At 46.2% G+C, this 20,619-nt stretch overlaps 1 protein-coding gene across 10 annotated transcripts in view; it reads left to right on the forward strand.

The window, feature by feature from the left end:
- CADPS (calcium dependent secretion activator) overlaps nucleotides 1–20,619 on the forward strand; it is a 447,566-nt gene that overhangs the window by 281,119 nt on the left and 145,828 nt on the right. For all 10 annotated transcript variants that reach the window (XM_059663078.1, XM_059663082.1, XM_059663077.1 and 7 more), the window contains exons 9-11: nucleotides 1,210–1,276; nucleotides 12,054–12,162; nucleotides 18,327–18,539. In XM_059663078.1, the coding sequence (XP_059519061.1) occupies nucleotides 1,210–1,276; nucleotides 12,054–12,162; nucleotides 18,327–18,539 (389 nt within the window). The remainder of the gene's footprint in view (nucleotides 1–1,209; nucleotides 1,277–12,053; nucleotides 12,163–18,326; nucleotides 18,540–20,619) is intronic.

Here is a 20,619-nt window from a genome sequence, read left to right on the forward strand (position 1 = left end):
TGTAAATGGGGAGACCCACTGGAGTTTCAGCGGGGGAGGCGTGAGAGCACTGCAGACGGTGGCCCTATCCCAGGCCCAGGAGGAGGAAATCACTGTCCCCTGCACTGTCCCTGGGCGCAGACCTGTGGCCCGGGCTGACATGGTGGAGGAGGGAGGGGAGGACTGAGCAGAGGAGGAGCTTTGCAGCAGGTGAATCAGCTGCACTTGGCGACTGAGGAGCAAGGAGGAGGGAACAGAGGCGCCAGGAGACTCCCAGGTTCTGGCTTGAAGGTCTGAGTAGATTTGGGCCACCAGCCACTCCCAGGGCCCCTGAAACTTGTCAATCAGCATCAGTTGTAATTAGGTGCATGTTCTCTCTGCTCCAAGTGGAAATGCTGTCTGGTTCTTGGTGAAGTGAGGGTTTGGAAGTTGTCCGGTTGGTTCTGCCAGCAGGTGAAGCCAGTCCTGGGCTGGGGTGTTTGGAAGTGTTGTGATTTGACCAGCTCTCTCCTCACCTGGCCTAGCTGAGTCTGAAAACCACCAGCCTCCCTTCCTGGATCAGCGCCAGTTCAATGTGTAACAATCCGCAGGGTAATTCCTGAGTGAACTAGCAGCACTGGTCTTAAAATCTCCCGGTGGCTTTGACTTGCCTCTGTGGTCCTTTTTAGTTCATGTTCCTGTATAAAGATGAATTTCCACCAACAGAAGAGAATTTGGAGAAAGGGGAGGAGTACAGGGAGGACTTTCTCTGTCGACTTGAAACTTCTTCCAACTTCTTCCCTATAAGGCTTACACCTGCCTTTGGCAGAAAAAAAAGAACCTGAGGGAAGGTTTTCCTGAATGAAACTTGCTAAGAGGTGAAAGAATTGGTAGTTGTGAGATTTAGCATGAATTTTTTTCTCTTTGCACCACACCTTTTAGGAGTTTCCCAACCTAAAAGATTTTTAGCAAGTGCACAAATTAAGTCACAATGTAACTTTCTCAGGGTGCCTCCTGGGGCCCGTCAGTCTGAGGATGGGAAGTGACTTGGCTGCTGTTTCTCGCTCAGCTCGAATCTGCTTTCTTTTTCTGGGCCATGTGCATGTCCTTGGTTATGAGCACCAAGCCTCACGGTCAAGTGTGTTAGTGGTCCATGAGGTCCTAAAGGTTGGTGACCGCTGGTTTAAGGACAACTTGAACAATGCACTCACACAAGCATTAATGCAAATGTGTCTTCTCCCTTTCCCTTAGGTATTTATGGGCCATCGGCAAGAATGTCTGGAAGAGATGGAAGAAAAGGTTCTTCGTGTTGGTGCAGGTAACTCTTCAGCTCTAATATCCGCCTTCAGAGCCATCAGTTTTAACCCTGTGACAGGATTAACGGTGGTGTTTAATGGATGTAAACTACCTGAAGCACACAAAGCTCAAGCAGCAGCTCGATGAAGTTGTGCCCTTACAGATCCATGTAACCACCAATCAGAGGCATAGGCACATTTCCAGAACCCAGGGTTCCCTGTGCTCCTTTGCCTATTTCTATTATATCACTTTAAAAATTTAAAAATCAATGCATTCTCATTAGTTTCTACTCTGATAATACAGAATTATATAAAACTAGAGGCCCGGTGCACAAAAATTTGTGCACTGGGGGGGGGGGGGAGGAGGGGTTCCTTAGCCCGGCCTGTGCCCTCTCGCAGTCTGGGACCCCTCAGGGGATGACCACCTGCTGGCTTAGGCCTGCTCCCCGGGGGATTGGGCCTAAGTGGCAATCAGACATCCCTCTGGCAGCCCAGCAGCCCTCAGGGGATGTCCACTTGCCAGCGGGGAGCAGGCCTAAACTGCAGTCGGACATCTTTAGCGCTGCTGAGGAGGCAGGAGAGGCTCTCACCACCACCGTTGTACTGGCAGCCATCACCCTGGCTTGTGGCTGAGTAGAGCTCCTCCCATGTGAGAGTGCCCTGACCACCAGAGGACAGCTCCTGCATTGAGTGTCTACCCCCTGATGGTCAGTGTGTGTCATTCTGCTGTTAGGGTCAGTTTGCATATTACCCTTTTACTATATAGGATAGAGGCCTGGTGCACAGGTGGGAGCTGGCTGGTTTTCCCTGAAGGGTGTCCTGGATCAGGGCGGGGGTCCTGCTTGGTTGCCTGGCCAGCCTGGATGAGGGGATGATGGCTGTTTGCAGCTGGTCACACCCCCTTCAGGGTGGGGGTCCCCACTGGGGTGCCTGGCCAGTCTGGGTGAGGGGCTGAGGGCCGTTTTCAGGCTGGCAGGTGACTAAAGCTCCCAACCTCTCCTTTTTTTCTTTTTCTTTTTTCTTTTATTCTGGGATTTATTTACCTTCTATGGCTGTCACTGGAACTGAGAGCCGGCTTTAGCTCTGAGGCTCAGCTCCAGCTCTGAGACCTCAGCTGCTGAAAGCAGGTATCTGGGTTTGTTTGGCTTCTATAATTGAAACACTGTTGCAGCTCCAGCTCTGAGGCCCGGCTGGCTGAAAGCAGGTTTCTGGGTTTGTTTGGCTTCTATAATTGCAACATTGTTTCTTAGAGTGCAGCTCAGAGGCCAGCAGCGGCAGGCGGGGAACCTTGGCTTCCTCCATCACTGGAGCAAGCAAGCCCCCTGTTCGCTTCAGCTGCCTGGCTGTAGGCTGCCATCTTGGTTGGCAGTTAATCTGCATATCACCCTGATTAGCCAATGGGAAGCGTGTCAGAGGTACGATTAATTACCATGTTTGTCTATTATTAGATAGGATAAGTAGGAGAGGTGAACTCCCACCCCATCTGTGACGGGGGATCCCAGGGATGGAGCAAACCTGCGCCTGTTTAGGGCAGTGGGACACCAACATTGTTTTAGAAGAATTTGCTCTTTCTAAAGACACTAAGATACTCCTGAGAAAATTCAGAATATAGTTGGACTTGTTAACATCTATTTTTTTAATTTAATTTAATTTATTTATTTTTTTAAATTTTCTTTTATTGCTTAAAGTATTACAAAGAGTAGTACATATGTCTCCTTTTTCCCCCCTTGATCTTCCCCGGCCTCCCCTATTCCCCAGTGTCTTGTGTCCATTGGTTATGCTTATATGCATGCATACAAGTCCTTCGGTTGATCTCTTACCTCCTGCCCCAACCCTCCCCAGCCTTCCTGCTGTAGTTTGACAGTCTGTTCGATGCTGTTCTGCCTCTGTATCTATTTTTGTTCATCAGTTTATAATGTTCTTTATTATCCATAAATGAATGAGATCATGTGGTATTTTTCCTTCATTGATTGGCTTATTTCACTTAGCATAATGCTCTCCAGTTCCATCCATACTGTTGTAAATGGTAAGAATTCCTTCCTTTTTACAGCAGCGTAGTATTCCATTGTGTAGATGTACCACAGTTTTCTAATCCATTCATCTGTTGATAAGCATTTAGGCTGTTTCCAAATCTTAGCTATGATGAATTGTGCTGCTATGAACATAGGGGTGCATATATCCTTTCTGATTGGTGTTTCTGTTTTCTTGGGATATATTCCTAGAAGTGGGATCACTGGGTCAAATGGGATTTCCATTTTTAACTTTTTGAGGAAACTCCATACTGTTCTCCACAGTGGCTGCACCAGTCTGCATTCCCACCAGCAGTGCACGAGTGTTCGTTTTTCTCCACATCCTCTCCAGCACTTGTCGTTTGTTGATTTGTTGATGATAGCCAGTCTGACAGGTGTGAGATGGTACCTCATTGTTGTTTTGATTTGCATCTCTCCAATGATTAGTGACTTTGAGCATGTTTTCATATGTCTCTTGGTTTTCTGAATGTCCTCTTTCGAAAAGTCTATTTAGGTCCTTTGTCCATTTTTTGATTGGATTGTTTATCTTCCTCTTGTTAAGTTCTATGAGTTTCCTGTAAATGTTGGAGATTAAACCCTTATCAGAGATATCGTTGGCAAATATGTTCTCCCATGCAGTGGGCTTTCTTGTTGTTTTGTTGATGGTTTCTTTTGCTGTGCAGAAGCTTTTTATTTTGATGTAGTCCCATTTGTTTATTTTCTCTTTAGTTTCCAATGCCCTAGGAGCTGTATCGGTAAAGATATTGCTATGACAGATGTCTGCTATTTTGCTGCCTATGGCTTCTTCTAAGATTTTTATGGTTTCCCATCTTACATTTAAGTCCTTTATCCATTCTGAGTTTATTTTTGTGTATGGTGTGAGTTGGCGGTCTCATTTATTGTTAGTGTGTTTGCTAGTTAACTACCTGTAGGGGAGCACTCCACTCTTCTTGATGCCTGGGCTTCCAGAAGCCTCAACTGACCCCCGATAACGATGTTTACAGTCTGGAATGTATATTTCCAGATAGACTTTCTTTAACCAAAAATAATCAAACTCTTCAAGTTGTTCTGCAGATGGCTTTTAAAAATCATTGTAGACATTTCCCTGTGTTTGCACATATAGCTCTGGCTCTATTACCTGTAAATCTCCCCCTTTTTTTTCTTATGATGGGAAATTTTAAGATTTACTCTCTCAGTAACTAGAATTTTCCTTTTTGATAGACTTCTGGGCTTCCCCAAATGGGACTATTATTAACCATGCAGCACAGAACATCAGTGTATACAGGTACAGATATGGATGCAGATATTGATACTAGTAATGCATTAGTAATATTTAAATAGTATCTTTGCTCTCGAGTATTTCTTTAAGAAAAAAGTAACCAAAAATAGTAATACATGTCTTTGAAAATCCCTCCTTTTTTGTTTGTTTGCTTTTTGCATCAGGATTTTTCCATTTCAGAGGAATTTGCCATTGCCTCTTTTTAATTGCAGGGTCCACCAGAGCATGTAAACTATAGTTCAATTTGCGAAAAGTTAATTTCTGCTGTACTCTGAACGACATCACAAAGTGCGCCACCTTAATTTAGTGCCTAAGGTGTTTATCGGGTTACTATGTTGGCCCTAAGCACCGACTGGTATTTAGATCACTCTCAGTTCTGAAACCTCACCATGAGGCAAACACCTCTTAGGCCTTGAAGCTCCACCAACCCTGGGCTCCTAAGACTAGACCTCTTACAGATCTACTCAAGTGCCTGCCACTGAGGCAAATGCTTCTCTGGCTGTAAGCAAGAGGTGACCCTTGCTTTCATATTGCTATGGGGTACAGCAAAACCTTAAAGTAACAGCTAAATGAAAGGTCTGGAATAATGTCAACCTCCAAAATAATCCATGGCTAAGCAATAAAAGAGATTTTATTTTGAGATACATTTCCTCAGACTACCAATGGACTGATATCTATTGAGCACCTACTTTGTATAGGGCACATTGGTAGGTCATAGAGAAGGACTCTGAGGCCCTGTCCCTCACTTCCAGAAGAACTCTGTTAGCATTCTTTTTTTTTTTTTATGTATTTTAATGAGTTTTTACAGAGAGGAAGGGAGAGAGATAGAGAGTTAGAAACATCGATGAGAGAGAAACATCCATCAGCTGCCTCCTGCACATCTCCCACTGGGGATGTGCCCGCAACCCAGGTACATGCCCTTGACCGGAATCGAACCCGGGACCCTTCAGTCCGCAGGCCGATGCTCTATCCACTGAGCCAAACCGGTTTCGGCATCTGTTAGCATTCTTTATAGGCAAACAGCACAAACAGACTCAAGCTAATTATGATTTTTTTTTAAAGAATGTATTGGAAGGCACTGAGGTAGTTCATGGGATTGCTGAAAAGGCTGAGTGACCAGTCCTTATTACAAACAAAACCAGTTCCAGAAATCTAGGTCGTGGGAACCATGGCTAGCGTCATGACAAAATCAGCTCTGACCATTTTCCGTCCTCCTGTCTCCACTCAAAAGCCAAACCTGAGAGAGAGAATTGGGTTGATCCAGCTTGGATCACGCACCCAACTTTTAGCAGGGGCAGGCGATGGCACTTTGATGATCAGGCCCACGGAGCTGTCTCCAGTGCAAAATCAGGATGCCAGTGCCAGGAGAAATGGATGCTGGGCAGGCAAGAAGAGCTGACGGCAGTCTGAGAAGAGCACAATATAGATGGAGAGGCACCTACATCCAAAGAAGCAGTGCTAAGTTATGGGCGGTTCTCCCCTCACTGCGCTCACGTGGCCCAGCAGCCTCTCTGACTTCCCTGGGCCTCTGCCTGGCCTCCCCCGGTACACTATGTGCTGTTTTAAGGCCAGTTCTGTTTCCGATTCACCTTGAGGTCATTCCCTCTTTGCCCCACCGCACACATACATTTCCTCCAGTTCAGTGTGTGGCAGGGCCATTCGGGGGAAACAGTGGGAGGGGGAAGGGAAAGGAGAAGAGCCTGGAGAGCGACAACTCCCCAGAGGAAGAGGGACAAAAGGCCCTCTCACCATGTGTCGTAAGTGTTTCCCCTCCACGTCCTGCGTGGTTCAGGGTTCGGGTCTGGAAGAGGAGCCCCACAACAAATGAAAAAGAAAACACATGAGATAATTTGGGAATATTGAGGGACCAGGGGGCAAGTCCAACTCAAGAGGAAGGACTTCCACTGGCTCAGGCCTCACCAAGCTTTTTATAGTCAGAGGTAAACAAGGTAGTGGTTACCAAAGTTACACTGTTCTTGTGAGTTTCACTTGTTTTTGTTCTTGTGAGTTTCACTTGTTTACACCATGGTTATACTTCCTGCACTTCCTCAGCCCCTTAGCTTCCCAGGTAAGATCTAGGGAGTGTTATAAGGTCAAGCCTAACTATGCTAAGAGGACTGTGCCCTCTAAGCTGGGAATTGTTTGTGACTTTGCCCACAGATCAGTCTGAGGCTTAACCCTATATCAGCTTCCCACAACCATGGTAGCGAGTCTCCCCTCCCATATTATTGGTCCACTGTGCCCAAAAGATTTCAGGTTAAAATCAGTTTTTGTTTGACCTTAAGCCAAAGTATTTCTGAGATATCCACCCACCCCCCACCCTCCTGTTCAGCACCATACAAACCATAATATTCTGTGGTTCCTCTAATAATGTTAATTATTGCTTATATTTACATGGTCCTCAGAGTTCACAAGGTAGTCATCCAGTTGGTCTGTACAATCTTTCTGAACTATAGTGAGGACAAGTCTGATCCCCCTTTCACATTAGAGCAAATGAGGTCGAATGACTCGCCCAAAGCCCATGGCCCCTACACAGCCAATGCAACCTAACATATGCCTTCTGGCTCCAATTGCCTTCCGAGACTCCAAGCACTTAGGTGGGACTGGTGCTCAGCGAGATTTTATGTGCATACATTTTCTAGAACTCACTTGTCTTACATCAGATCGAGACAATGTGGTCCCTAAATCCATATCCTGTTTCTGATTCTCTACAGGTAACATAATAGTTTTTAAAAACACATGCTGACAGTTCTAGCTTTCAGAAACGTTACTAAATCTAAAGGAGATAAAATATTGACAAATAATGTAAAATACCTTGGAACAGAGCAGTTGTCACCAGGAAACGATATTAATGTAAGTTAACCATGAAAATGAATTGTAAGACATGTAAGTAATGAGTTGAATGAGTGTTTATTTTTCCCACTCAACTTCACAATTGTCCTTAAGGGAATTATATTCATATTCTGGTTGCAAATGATAAAAATCAACCCAAACTAGCTCAAGTTTTAAAAGGGGAAGAATCCTACTTGTTAGTTAATTAAATTAGTAATTAATTTAAGGGTCTTCTGGCTAGGCCCAGGGCTCCATGGAGTCAACAAGACTCATTCTCTCTATCTATCATATCCTGACTGTGCTTTCCTCTGAGCTGGCTTCACCCTCAAGCAAGCTCTCCCTGTGGAATAAACTCAGGAATTAAGTCAAGGCTTAGAATAGTTTAGCATCCCCAGAGGAAACAAAGTTTTTCACTCCTAGTAGTTCCAGCAGAGGCCTCTATTGAGCTTTCATTGGCCCAAAGTGATCATGTGCCCCTCCCTGCACCAATCACTGCAGCCAAAGAGATTTGATACAGATTGGCCAGGCCTGAGCCTTATGTCCCACCTACCCTACCTGCAGCTAAAGGCCCTACACAGACTATATGGGCTGAAAATGGAGAAGAGGGAGTTACCCCAAGGAAAATTAGGATTCAGTTACCAGAAGAAAATAAATGCTCTGCAGGAAGACTTTAAGAAATGCCCTAGATAATATCATCTCCATTGAAAGTTAATTAAACTGAGTCCCAGTGAAGTTAACTGAGCTGTCTGGGGCTGCATATGTAGAAAATAACGGGTCTAAGATTCAAATTCAGGTCTGTATGACTCCAAAACCTACTCTCCCTCTACTCCACCCAGTGGCCCTCGTGTCAGTGTCTTATCCCCCTTTTACATTAGAGCGAACTGAGGCTGAATGACTTGCCCAAAGCCCATGGCTCCTTGGTGGCCAGTGAAACCTCACACACGTCTGGTATTTAGACTCTGGTTCTTCACACATAACCATGTCACATTCAAAAATGGTCATTGGTCCCAGGAACTGTATGCTTCACATTATACAAGTGTTCTCCATCCTCAGATCTTGGCTCTGTGATGTTTTAGTCAATGTTTCCTCATGAAAACCTTCCCTGACCACCCAACTACACCAGATCCCCAAGCTCTTACAGTACCATAGATCTCTTTTTAATACTTATCATCATTAACATCACATTTCTGAGCTAATATAATTAATGTCTACCTTTCTGCTAGGCAGAGGGCAGGGACCACATCTGATGCTGTATATCTTTATATTCCCAGCACCCACTTACTACCTAAGTATTTGGTGAATGAACAAATAATTGAATGAATGAATGAATCTGCCATACAGAAAGAAGTCTTTTCTAAAATATATGTATGTGAACTTTGAACAAGGGCTAGTGACCAGGGTTCAGTAAAAATGACAGCTGGATCATTCTCAAAGAAAGATAGTAAAGGCAAGAACAGGGGATTTAGACAAAATGTATTTCGTTAGTTGTATGTCCAAGTACTATAATCTCCCATGGGTGCTGGGAGGAAGAAGAGGGAGAGTTAGGAATAAGAAAAGACCGACCCTCCTATCAGGACTCTAGTTGCTGAATATAATCGAAACTCAGGGCAAACTTAGAATTTCAAGACAGTTCCTACATGTTAAAACAGTGGTTCTCAAGCTTTCGTGTGCAACAGAAATATCTGAGACACTTATGAAAAGCAGAGATTCCCAGACCCCAGATTCTGTTTCAATTGTTCTGACTTAAAGAATCTGCACAATTATAACCTTCCCCCACCAGATACACACACTCTAGGAATGTGGCCTGTCCACTCTGTATAAAACATTATTGCAAACCTTTTCCTAGTTTAAATAATTGTTTGGCAATAAGCTAAGGGGTTCCTCGCGTATCTGAAGTTTAGCCACCTTTAAAGCAAAAGCAGGAAGATTGTACCCTCAGGAGTATAGGGCTCCATGAAAAGGTGCGTTCCAGCTGCAAAATCCCAAACATGAAAATTGTAGTCCTTTACGCCCATCTCTCCAGAGAGCATTTCCAGATTCTGCTGGGGCTTTGAGGCCACTAGACCTTTATGTTTTCTCTTGTTCTGGTCCAGGCTCTCAAGCTGGGCTGGTTGACTCTCTGACTTCCAACGTGTGTTCTAGGCTCTTCTATGCTATTATTGCAGAGATGCTCACTATTTCATTAATTTTCTTCAAAATACAGTGTAAGTAGAATTCTACTGTGACATAAGAATATGTATTTCATTGGGAATAGCTTTCACTTAGTGATGTCTTGTGGATGCTTTAAAAAAAATTAAAAAGCTCCAAACTTTTGCTCTTCCTTCGCCCTCAAGCACTCTAAAAAAACTGAGGTTCCCCACAAACTTGAAGTAAGTAGAAATGTTCAAAGATAAATCATTGTTTTATCCCTTTCTTGATTTCCTAAAGTAAGTTGCCAAATCGCAAATTAAAATGGTCCTAATAAACCAGCTATTTCAGCCCAAATGTTGTCAGGAACAACTTCAGCAGTATTACCAGAAGAGGGCAGCAGTGTACAGCATTCCAAGAAGCAAGCCACTGAAACAAGAAAAAATCAAAAAGCCCGGAGCCTATAGTCACAGTAAATGCATGATCTTGAAATAACACTCTTCTGTTGTGATGTTTTCTGTTCTCAAGTGAGTGTCTGCAACTCTATATTTGTTTGGCAAATCCTCACATTAGCAAACTGTATCATCTGGTGTTGCCAGAGACAGGTAAAAATCCTGTCTGCTGTTCCAGCAATATCTGTAATTACGGTCACATCACAGGGGATCAGCTACCTATAGGACCAGTAATGGGTTGGGAAATCCTGGCGCTGTGCTTGGAGTAATGCTATATGTAAGTTAATGAGAAGAAGAAGGGAAAAAAAACCTCTTTATTAGATCATACATACTCAACTTCCTAGGAAAAATCAGACTCAGTTAGTGAATACCCACTGTATGGGGCATAAAACCAAGATACATGGCTCCCTAAGCCAACTCTATATTAGAATGTCAGTGCCAAATGCTAGGAAACTGTTTACATCAATGCATGTGTTGAGCATTTTCTCTGTGAGGGTCACGCACACTGTATAAAGCCCTCCACTGCTCAGAGAATCCCCCAGCACCAATAAGACGCAGGCAGAATACAGGTGAGGGCTCAGACTTAGATAGGTGGCAGCTTATCAGAGCTGGGGAGGGGCGCAGGTCTGGGTGACCACCAAGCTTGCACTCTTAAATTTTTAAAATATCACTTTAAGAGAAGAAGGTGCTATCGGGTGTTCTGCTTATCACGAGAATAATACATATCCACTATGAAAATACTCTTAGTGACCTGGCTGTATGTTTCCCTTGAAGCCCACCAAGGCCTTGAAATATAAGGAACGGGTCCTGCAAACTCCATGCATTGGTATAAAGACACAAAGTCGTGCAGAAAGGTTTCATCAGAAACCGACAGAGGGCAGCAGCAGATAAAGCAGCCGGGGAAACACGCTCCCTTTATCTCCCACTGGGATCCCCAGCCTTCTAGGCAGGAGGTGCTGCAGGCCTTGAGAGCGCCAATTTCTCTTGCCTTCAAAAGAAGAGACAAACTTCACCATGGAGAAGGAGACTGAGAATGTCCCCAGCAGCGATCAAAGTTCACTTAGAACCTGTCTCCTTTAATAAAGGGAACTAAGAGATGAGGGAGGTGGCACTTTTTCGCCAAGGCATTTGACATCGGGATGGTTAATACGCCACAAACCTATAGCCTGAAGCCTGAAGGATGCTCGCTCTCCCGCGGCTCCTGGCAGACGGGCCAGAGCAGTAGGGTCCATGCCGGGGCTGGATGCACCGTGGGGACAGGTCCTGAAGGTCACCTGCAGCCGCAGGCCCACCCGGCACTGGCATTCTGCCCGTGTGGGTAGCGTGGGCTACATCCGGGACAGCGGCCAGCCGTGGGAGAGGGTGGCTGCACCATGACTGGCTCCCAGCAATGGCACGCTCATTGCTTATGACAGCATGTCACTCCTGCGTCTGTCCGAGACGAGCAGAAGACTTTTCAGAGGAACTGAAGGCTCTCCTTCAATGGAATGGGCGGGGGGGGGGGGGGCGGGGGGGCAAATGGGAGGTTTGATGCTGAGAATTGGCCTGGAAAAATGAAATACTAAAAAATATATTAAAAAGTTGGGGCATAAATAAATGAAAGTGTAGTCCCTAACTTCTGACCAAAAGACCTGTGTTATGATGTGAGCTTGACTCAGCTAGGGCCACGGTCAATTGCCACTATTTAACCTGCAAAAATGGCAATTTCGTGTGGCTTATCCCAATTAAAATAACAGCAGTGACGGCAGCAGTTATTAAGCAGTTACTGGGCATCAGTAACCGAGTCTACGTTGCAATCCATGTGAACCTGTTCAATCCTCAAACTGAGTGAGGAGGTAGGTTCTCAGATTACATCCAGTCTACAGATGAGGTCACAGGGAACCAGAGAGGCTGAGTAACTTGTTCCATGCCACACAGCCAGAGGTGACAACACTTATTCTGAACCCCGCTCCTGCACACAGGGCCTCAGGGGAAAGGACATGATAAAGGCCGAGGTGTCTCCTGGGAAGGTGGGGGAAGGATGTGCTAAAGGCTGAGGTGTCTCCTGGGGCAGTGGGCTCTCAGGACCGGCCTCAGGCCTCAGCGTCTGCTTCTCCTGCAGGTCAGTCAGTACACCTTCGCCATGTGCAGTTACCGGGAGAAGAAAGCGGAGCCCCAGGAGCTGCTGCAGCTGGACGGCTACACTGTGGATTACACCGACCCCCAGCCAGGTACCAGCCCCCCACCGGCCCTGAACCCACAAAGCCCCCCCTTCCCAAAGCAGTGCCCCACTAGTATTTGTTGGGCATTTACTTAATGAAGCCGTGTTCCCAGGGCTCAGAGGCAGGTGGCCGGGACAGCCATGCAGTCCCTGGCCTGTGGAATTTCCATCTTGGTTGGGTAAATGCCATCCCAATCAAGAACGTTGGTTTTATTCAATGGATCTTTGTAAAATCAAAACGAAAACTATACATAAGCTATCCCCAAAAATGTCCACACACACTTTGAATAATTATAAAGGCAGTGTTTATTAAAATAACATTTCATTTTCAAAAGTGAGCTATCGACTGTTAAAATGTATACACATTTTTTGGGGGGACACCCTGCATAGATTTTTTACATAGTTGAGCCCACATCAAGTATATACTCTACCCTAGAATGCTAAAAAGAAATTCCTGAGAAAGAAATCCTATAGGAACACCAAGGACTGTGTGTGTGTGTGTGTGTGTGCATGCGTACATGCGTGCATGCATGCCTGTGTGTGTGTGTGTGTGTGTGGTGTTCCACCGGTGATTGTGTATTGTGGTTGTATCCTGTGTCCCCATGGCCAAGCCTGCTTTGTACACCCCAGATCTGCTAACTACGCTTCCAGGCTGGCTGATGGCACGTGAAGAGAAAGCGCTCCCTAAATGTCTTTTTTCCCAAGAAGACACCAATCCACAAGCATAGCCATCAGAGCTCCTAAGCCTGTGTAACTCAGAGAACCACGCGAATAGTAGTATTTCTCCTGAGTTCTACTTCCTGCCCCTTCACACCTCTCCCCGCCACCACCCATTTTATCTTCTTCCCAGAAAAAAAAATGAATAGAAATCAGCCTCAGAGAACCTTCAAAATGGGTGGGGGTGTGAAATCATTTCAGCATATTAATGAACAACAAGCACCAACAGCCCTCTCCCAGAGAAGTTTATTTTTATGCCAAATCTGCACAGGGAAGCATTTCCAACCATACTGCATTATTTGGCCCAAAACCTTTTTTTCTACTCCCATATTGCTCTCCCACATGCAACAAAATACACATAAAAGAAAAACAGAGTTTGAGAGAAGATGGGGTGTGAACCAGGGAGGGTGTGGCTAGGCAGCCCGTGGGCCCAGTCCACTTAGGGAAATTCGCACCCGAGGGACTCAGCCCGGCCTCACGCCCAGGAGGTGGTTAGCATCCCCCCAGAGCCGACCACAGAGAGCCTGAGTTAAAGGCTCTGCCCAGAAATCCTTCATCACAGATAGAACCCATGGAGTTTGAAACAATGTCACGGGACATCTCATTGAAAGGATGCGGCTCCTGCCTTAGAAAGCCAGCCCTCGGGTGTTCTGTCAAGGTTTGCAATCTTCTCAAACCATTGAGTTCCCTTCAGAGAAATGGCCACCTTTGCTGAGACCTGCAGGGTAAGGTGGGAGGCCAACAAGAGGGGGAAATGGTCACTTCTTCCCACAGTGACTCGTTGAAAGCCAGTTCACCACTGTTCCCTCCACATGATTGCACTTGGTCCTCACCCCACCCCCACCCCCGACAGAGACAGGACCAGGGTTGCCGTCCTGTTTTGTAAAGGGAGAGACTGGGCTGGGACGGGGCCAGCCCACACCCCCTTGGGCACTTGGAGTAGCTGTCGCTGTCATGTTCTCCCGGAAGCACATCCTCTCCCCACAGGAGGGCGGGGTGGGGGGCGGGGGGAGGCAGCTCCTCTCCCACCAGCCAAGGAATGTGTGCATCTATTAGAAAGCTTCTCTTCCTCTTATCACGTTGCCCCCGTGGGACATAATTTAGAAGTCCCTTTACCAGTGATGTAAAGGAGAAGTAATTTGTGTTCTTGAGAATAATAAGCAGCAGCTTCTTTGCCTTGTGTGTGCCATGTCCTATTTATTTTCAAAGTAACATTTGATTGAAAATGAGATTTAAATACTTCTAATTGCCATAAGAAAAGTCTAACTCGGAATTTCTCAAAGAGCGCTTATTAGAAATAGAAGTTCCTGGGCCCCAAACCTAAGCTCTGACCCAGAAGAGGGGAGGGCAGAATCCTCATATTTTAACAAGACTTGTGGGGCATTTTATGCACAGTCAGGCTTGCCAGCTAGAGGTGGAAGGAAGGTACAATTTAGCCAGTGCCCACGGAGGTGTGAGGGGCCTCCCCAGCTGCCCCCTGAAAGGTGAGTGTGCGAATGGAGAGGATTCTGAGCCCATTTGCCCCCCACCCCAACCCTCTTCTTGGCGTTACCCAGGCTGTCAGTGGGCCCAGCTGTGGAGTGTTGGTGGGGCAGGTAGCCTTGTAGCTGTGATGTCCTCACCTTTGTACCATCCTGGGACCCAGTGGTCACCCAGACACAAGTATTCGCACTAAGTCAACTTTACCTTGCTTAGGGTCCTTGACATATTAACTCGGGGAATTGGTAAATAACTATGTTTTAAATACAGGCTACTCATTTCAAGCTAAAGACAAAAACACTGCACTCTACCTTTCCCCGGGTGTGGTTCGGAGAACATGCGACAATGTCTCAATTCCTATTAGAGTAAGTGGTGATGTTTTCAAATAAAAGGATATTCATTCAAAATCCTTCAAACCATTAAGTTAATTCTTTCACAGCTTTCCCATTGTAAATGGTCCATCCCTGTGTGCTATTGGCCAGTCTCCCCCTCAGGAGGCGGCCAGCGTCCTGTGCCTGGTCAGCCTCCGTCCATTCCCGGAGTGTCCCGCTGTTCCTGACAGGACAGTGCCTGTGCGGCACCACGGAGAGCCCGGGCACTGCCACACTCCCATTTCACAGATCCCGTCCCCAGGAACTGCTCCTTGTCGAACACTGTGCCCAAGGCACGCGTCCACGCTCACTGCGCTCTCTCCCTGGTTTCCTGTCATCCCGCTGCTCGGCTCCCTCCTTGCTCCCCTTGGCGTGGCCTGGTCTCCGTGTTTTCTGGAAAAGCTCTGTTGCGCTCCACTGCGGTCATGTCAGCATTGCTGCTGCTTTAGATGCTTCTCTTCACCCTGATGCCTCCAGGATGAGGCTTCCAGTGCTGCTGATGGCCGATCGCAGACAGCTGTCAGTGTGTCCAGCCGTGTGGTCGGGCTGTGCTGCCCAGTGGTTACAGTCGTCAGCTCTGTGCATCTGGCCCTGTGGTTCAGCCGTGCATCCCAGTGGTCACAGTCCTCAGCTCTGTGTGCCCGGCCATGTGGTTCAGCTGTGCACCCAGTGGTCACAGTCCTCGGCTCTGACGTTAGATAGCTGGGACCGGAAGCTCACCTCTGATGCTCACAGCTCCGCTTTGAGTTCATGGGCTAGTTCCCGCCTTCTCTGTGACTCCATTTCCTCCTTCACAAAATGGGAATAATGGTACTTATCTCAGAGAGCTGTTGGGAGGATTAAATACAAATCTGAAAACTTCTTAGCATCCTTCTCTCTCTACCTGTGCACTTTGAGGCAACGTGTGGACTGACTTTCTGACCTTAGCTGCAGCCCTGAGTGGAGGCAGGGGGCAGGGAAAGTTCCTACCCGTGGTGTCTACCCCCCTTACACTGACAGATCAAAGCAGCTCATTCCAAGGGAGCCTGAACCACAGCAGGTCTGACGGCCACTCTCCTTTGACCTCCTTCATTCTCGCTTCTCAGGGCTTCAATCATCCCTCAAAGATCTTCCTCTTTCTCTTGCCCCCTCCAGAATTTTCCTCCTTATCATGTCATCCATCCACTTCATCAGTTTTCCCAGCTTGCTCACTGCACATTAGCTTACCCAACTTGCACGTTCTAAAAATCGCTCCTTAAAAAACTAGGAAAATACCCCCCATAATTATAACCACCCAAGATCTTTCATTAAAAATGCTGCACCATCAGACCCTCCATATAAAGGAGTAGCCCCTGCTGGTCTAGAATCCCTGGAAACTACGTGCAAAGCTGCGAACTTACACCCACTCATGAGGAATGGACACCTGGGTTAGTATTATCAACATGATGGCCAAGTCCACGCGTCACCTATTTCAGTGACGTCAAGCAGATTAGTGGCTGGGCCTTGCTGGAAATTTGGAGCTAATCACGCCAATCATTCTCTCCGTTTTAACTGATAATTGGGGGATGATAAGGAACCGGATGAAGACAGGAAGCTTTATATCTGGCCACTGAGTTCCCAGTAACCCCAAAACACCAGCTTTTGGAATATGTTGACAGACACGATGTAACTGTGGCCTGAGTTCAGAGAGGCTTCCACCTCCCTTACTCTAAATGGTAACCTTGAGAACTGCCCCCGGGAAATGATGGGCCTATAGAGCATTCATTCACTCAAGAAGTATTTGTTGAGCACCTACTATGTGCCATGTACTATTCTAGGTACAAGGGACACATCAGTGAACAAAGCAGACAAAACCTCCCAGTCCATATGAAGTAAAGTCAGTTATTTAGTTTGTAAGATAGTGATAAGAACTATGGAGAAAAAAGAAGCAAGCTAAGAGAGATGAGTAATGAGGGGAGAAATCAGTGAAAGCTTGAACAAGAATTTGACATTTGAGCAAAGACATGAAGGAAGTGTGTGAATCACACAGATGTCTAGAGGAAGAGTGATCTAGGCACAGGAAACAGCAAGTGCAAAGGTCCTGAGGTGAGAACATACCTGGAGTGGTTCAAGGAATTGCAAGAGGCCAGTGTGGCCACCATGAAGTGAGTTCATATATGAGAGAGAGAGAGAGAGAGAGAGAGAGAGAGAGAGAGAGAGAGAGAAAGAGTAGAAGTAGTGGAGGGTCAACTCATGTGGGCCTTGCACGCCTAGCCAGAACCCAGACTTTTCCTGCATGAAAAGTGGAATCACTGGCAGGTTTTGAGCAGAGGAGTGCCGTGACCAGACTCTTGTGCTCAACCAATTACCCTAAACTCTAGAGAGTGATGATGGGGGCAGACAGAGCAGATAGGAGGCTATAAAATAATCCCAAATGAGAGGTGAGCATGGCTCGATTCGGGGTAGCAGCACCAGGGGTGGAAGAAGGGGCCAAGTTCTGGTATAATGTCCTAAAGAATTAATGGCCATGAGAAGTCCCCTGGAAGTGAGTAGTGAGAGAAAGTGAGCAGTACCGAGTGGGCTGTGGGCTTAAGCAACTAGAGCGGTGCTCTCAGCTTTACTGAGATGGGGAGGCATTCGGGAGAAAGACCAGGAGTTCAGTACTGTATATCATAAGCATGGAGACGTCAAGAAAACCATTAGGTATTCAGGCCTGCGGTTCAAAGGGAGACATCCAGGATGGAGGTAGAAACACAGGGACCATGAGCATGTTCCTGGTATTTGAGAGTGGGTGGCATCACAGGAAGACAGGGTGTAGATAAAGAAGGGGTCCAAAATCAAAACCCCAGGATGCTCCAACATTTAAGAGGCAGGAGGAGAGGAGGAATCCCAAAGGAGACTGACAGCATCAGCCAGGGAGGGAGGAAGAAATCAGGTGGCCTGGAGCCAAGTGAAGAAAGCATTTCCAAGAGAACGGAGTGAGAGTCACATCTGGCTGATGAGTAGATGGATGGAATACAGTGAGGACTCTGAATTGACCATGGGATTCAGCAAGTCAGGGGGGGTGGGGGTGGACAGGGGGGACCTTGTCAGTTTCAGTGGGGCAGTAGCCTGCTTGGAGGGGCTGTGGGCAGAATAGAAGCGTGGTCCTTGCACCAGCACCATCTGCATGGCCTGGAACTTGTTAGAAACGCAGACTCTCTGAATCGGAAGCTGCATTTTAACAAGACGCCCAGGAGACTCACACCTGCACGAAAAGTTGAGCAACCCTGGTAGCTCTCCCCTACCCCAGTGAGGAGAAGGGAGAGGTATAGGTCAAGAGATATTTTTGTTGTTGTTTATTTGTTTGAAAGATGAGAAAAATAATAGTATATGTATAGACAGACGTTCACCCAAGCCAGTAGGCAGCCTGCTTGATCATTCTGGCCCCAGACAAAGATAGAGACAAAAGCCCTGCTCAAAGCTGCCTCTTTACCATCATGGCGCCCCTCTGGCCAAGTGGGTGGCAGCCTTCCTTCCCACTAGAGTCAGATCAATTGCTCCTGCCCTCTCTGGCCCAAGGGAAAATAGCAGAATCCACCTTTCTCGGGGCTCAGTCCGGCCAAGAACATTGAGCTCAGCTTAGTCGTTTTTATTCCTTTTGTTCCAGGTTTGGAAGGTGGCCGAGCCTTCTTTAATGCAGTCAAAGAAGGAGACACTGTGATATTTGCAAGTGATGATGAGCAAGATCGCATCCTGTGGGTCCAAGCCATGTACCGGGCCACTGGGCAGTCACACAAGCCTGTGCCCCCGACCCAAGTGCAGAAACTCAACGCCAAGGGAGGGAACGTACCCCAGCTGGATGCCCCCATATCCCAATTCTGTAAGTAGATCTGCCATTTGCTCAAAATAGTTCTGTAGAGGCAATCTCCAAAGCTGAATTAGAAGAACCTAGTTGCTTTAATATGAAAGATTCATAAAAATCATGTTTGCTGGAAAAACACACACAATGAGTCCAGGGGGGAAAGTTGGGGCAAAAATGTTAGATGAAAGTAATTTTAAAGTGCAATACTTGACACTTTAAGGACTAAACAAAGGGAAGTATATTTTAGGTGGATTTGTATCTCTTTGTGAGAGTTTGGAATTCGCAACCAAACATGTATTTGCTTGAGTCCTTCAAAAATACTAGATTATGCATGTCCTTGCCTCATTTCTTCCTATGAAAATAGGGTTTGATTTGAAAAATAATGTAAATCTGCAACCTAGAACCATTTAAAAAGAAATGATGACATTACCACATGCAGTGGAAACAAACAAAGAAAAAACAGGGTCCCTAAAATCCCATTCTGAGCTAAAACACCAGCACCCAAAAAGTGAAACCATCTCCTTAAATAGCCCTGGTTCTCTTCCAGTTTCTTCTCCTCTTACCTCTACATGCATTTTAATTTCTTTCCTCTTTGCCATGTCTTCTTGCTACTTGGAGAGTTGTTTTCTCTCCCGAGCCTTCTGATGCTCAGGGTCAGGGGAAATTCGGCTTAAAACAGAGAAGATGGCAACATTGGAAACACAAAGCACCCAATCAAATAATTCATTTTTGTTACAAACATGGACCCTAAATAGTGGCTTTTGCCTTTCCCTGATTATCAAGTCAATTAGAGAGAGCGCAGGGACAAGTCATTTTTAGCTATAGTCATGGCGATGCCTTACTTTAGCATTAACCCACCCATTCAGACTGGTTCACTGCGCACCTACTTAAGTGATGAGACACACTAATGAGAAAGATAGACGAGGTCCCTGCTCTCAGGGTACCTGCTTCCCAGTGGAGGAGTCTACATAGCCAGCAAGTCAGCAAAGAAATCACATACTTTCAGACACTGCAAAATACCATGAACAATGTCATGCCCCGTGGCTGAGTGAGGAGAGGGGATATTAGACAGCCCATCGGAGTATGAATCCAAATGATGGGGAGTCAGTCCCACAAACATCTGCAGCAAAAGAAGTGCAGCAGAAGGGGAAGCAAGTGTGAAGGCCCGCAGCACAAACCCAGCTGTTAGCACGGTGCTCTGACATAGTCCCTCTCCTTAAGTTGCTCTTAAACAAAACGTGGATATGGATGGAATAATTTTGCAGCTACAGCAACTAAATAGAGATCAATGCTCTTGCCAATGAACTCCACTGCCATGTCCATTTCTGTCTAATGAGAATTTCCTCCTAAACCTTGCAACACCTTTGCTGATGGGGAAAAACTCTTTTTGGATGACAAATACTATCAATCAGGTGCTCCCAGGAATTTCTGTCTAATACTGATGATTCTTAAAGGAAGATGCATGCCCTGTGGAACATTGTAAGTAATCACACAGCCACTGTGGATTTTCATGCAAAAATCCCAAAACAATGAGGAAAAGGTTGAGGAGGGACTGGGGAGAAGGGACAGCCTTTTGACTAAAACCACCCCAACGTCCCCACTTTCTTCTTGTGGCATTCAGGTTTCATAGCTATAATGAGAGCAGGCATCATCCCTTTTTAACTGTTTAGTTGTTAGTTGAGATAAACCATATCCAATATTTAATTAAAAAAACAGCAACACCTATGTGATGGAATTCCTCCTTTCACCTTGCCCAACAGGCTCCTTTTAAAAATATATTTCTTTAAATATGTTTTTGTTGATTTTTAGAGAGAGAAAGGGAGAGGGATAAAGAGATTGAAACATCAATGATTTGAGAGAAATATCATCGATATGCTGCCTCCTGCACGTCCCTCACTGGAGATCGAGCCTGGAACCTCGGCATGTGCCCCAACCAGGAATCTCACCATGAACTCTTGGTTAATGGGTCAGTCGATGCTCAACCACTGAGCCACACAATCCATTCCCAACAGGCTCCTTTTTAATACATTTGGAAATAACACACCCTCTGAAAGGGAGTTATCTTGTGTGTCAGCAGAAAAGTTTCCTAATTATAACC

The sequence above is a fragment of the Myotis daubentonii genome, chromosome 14, assembly GCF_963259705.1.
Source record: "Myotis daubentonii chromosome 14, mMyoDau2.1, whole genome shotgun sequence".
Taxonomy (NCBI): domain Eukaryota; kingdom Metazoa; phylum Chordata; class Mammalia; order Chiroptera; family Vespertilionidae; genus Myotis; species Myotis daubentonii.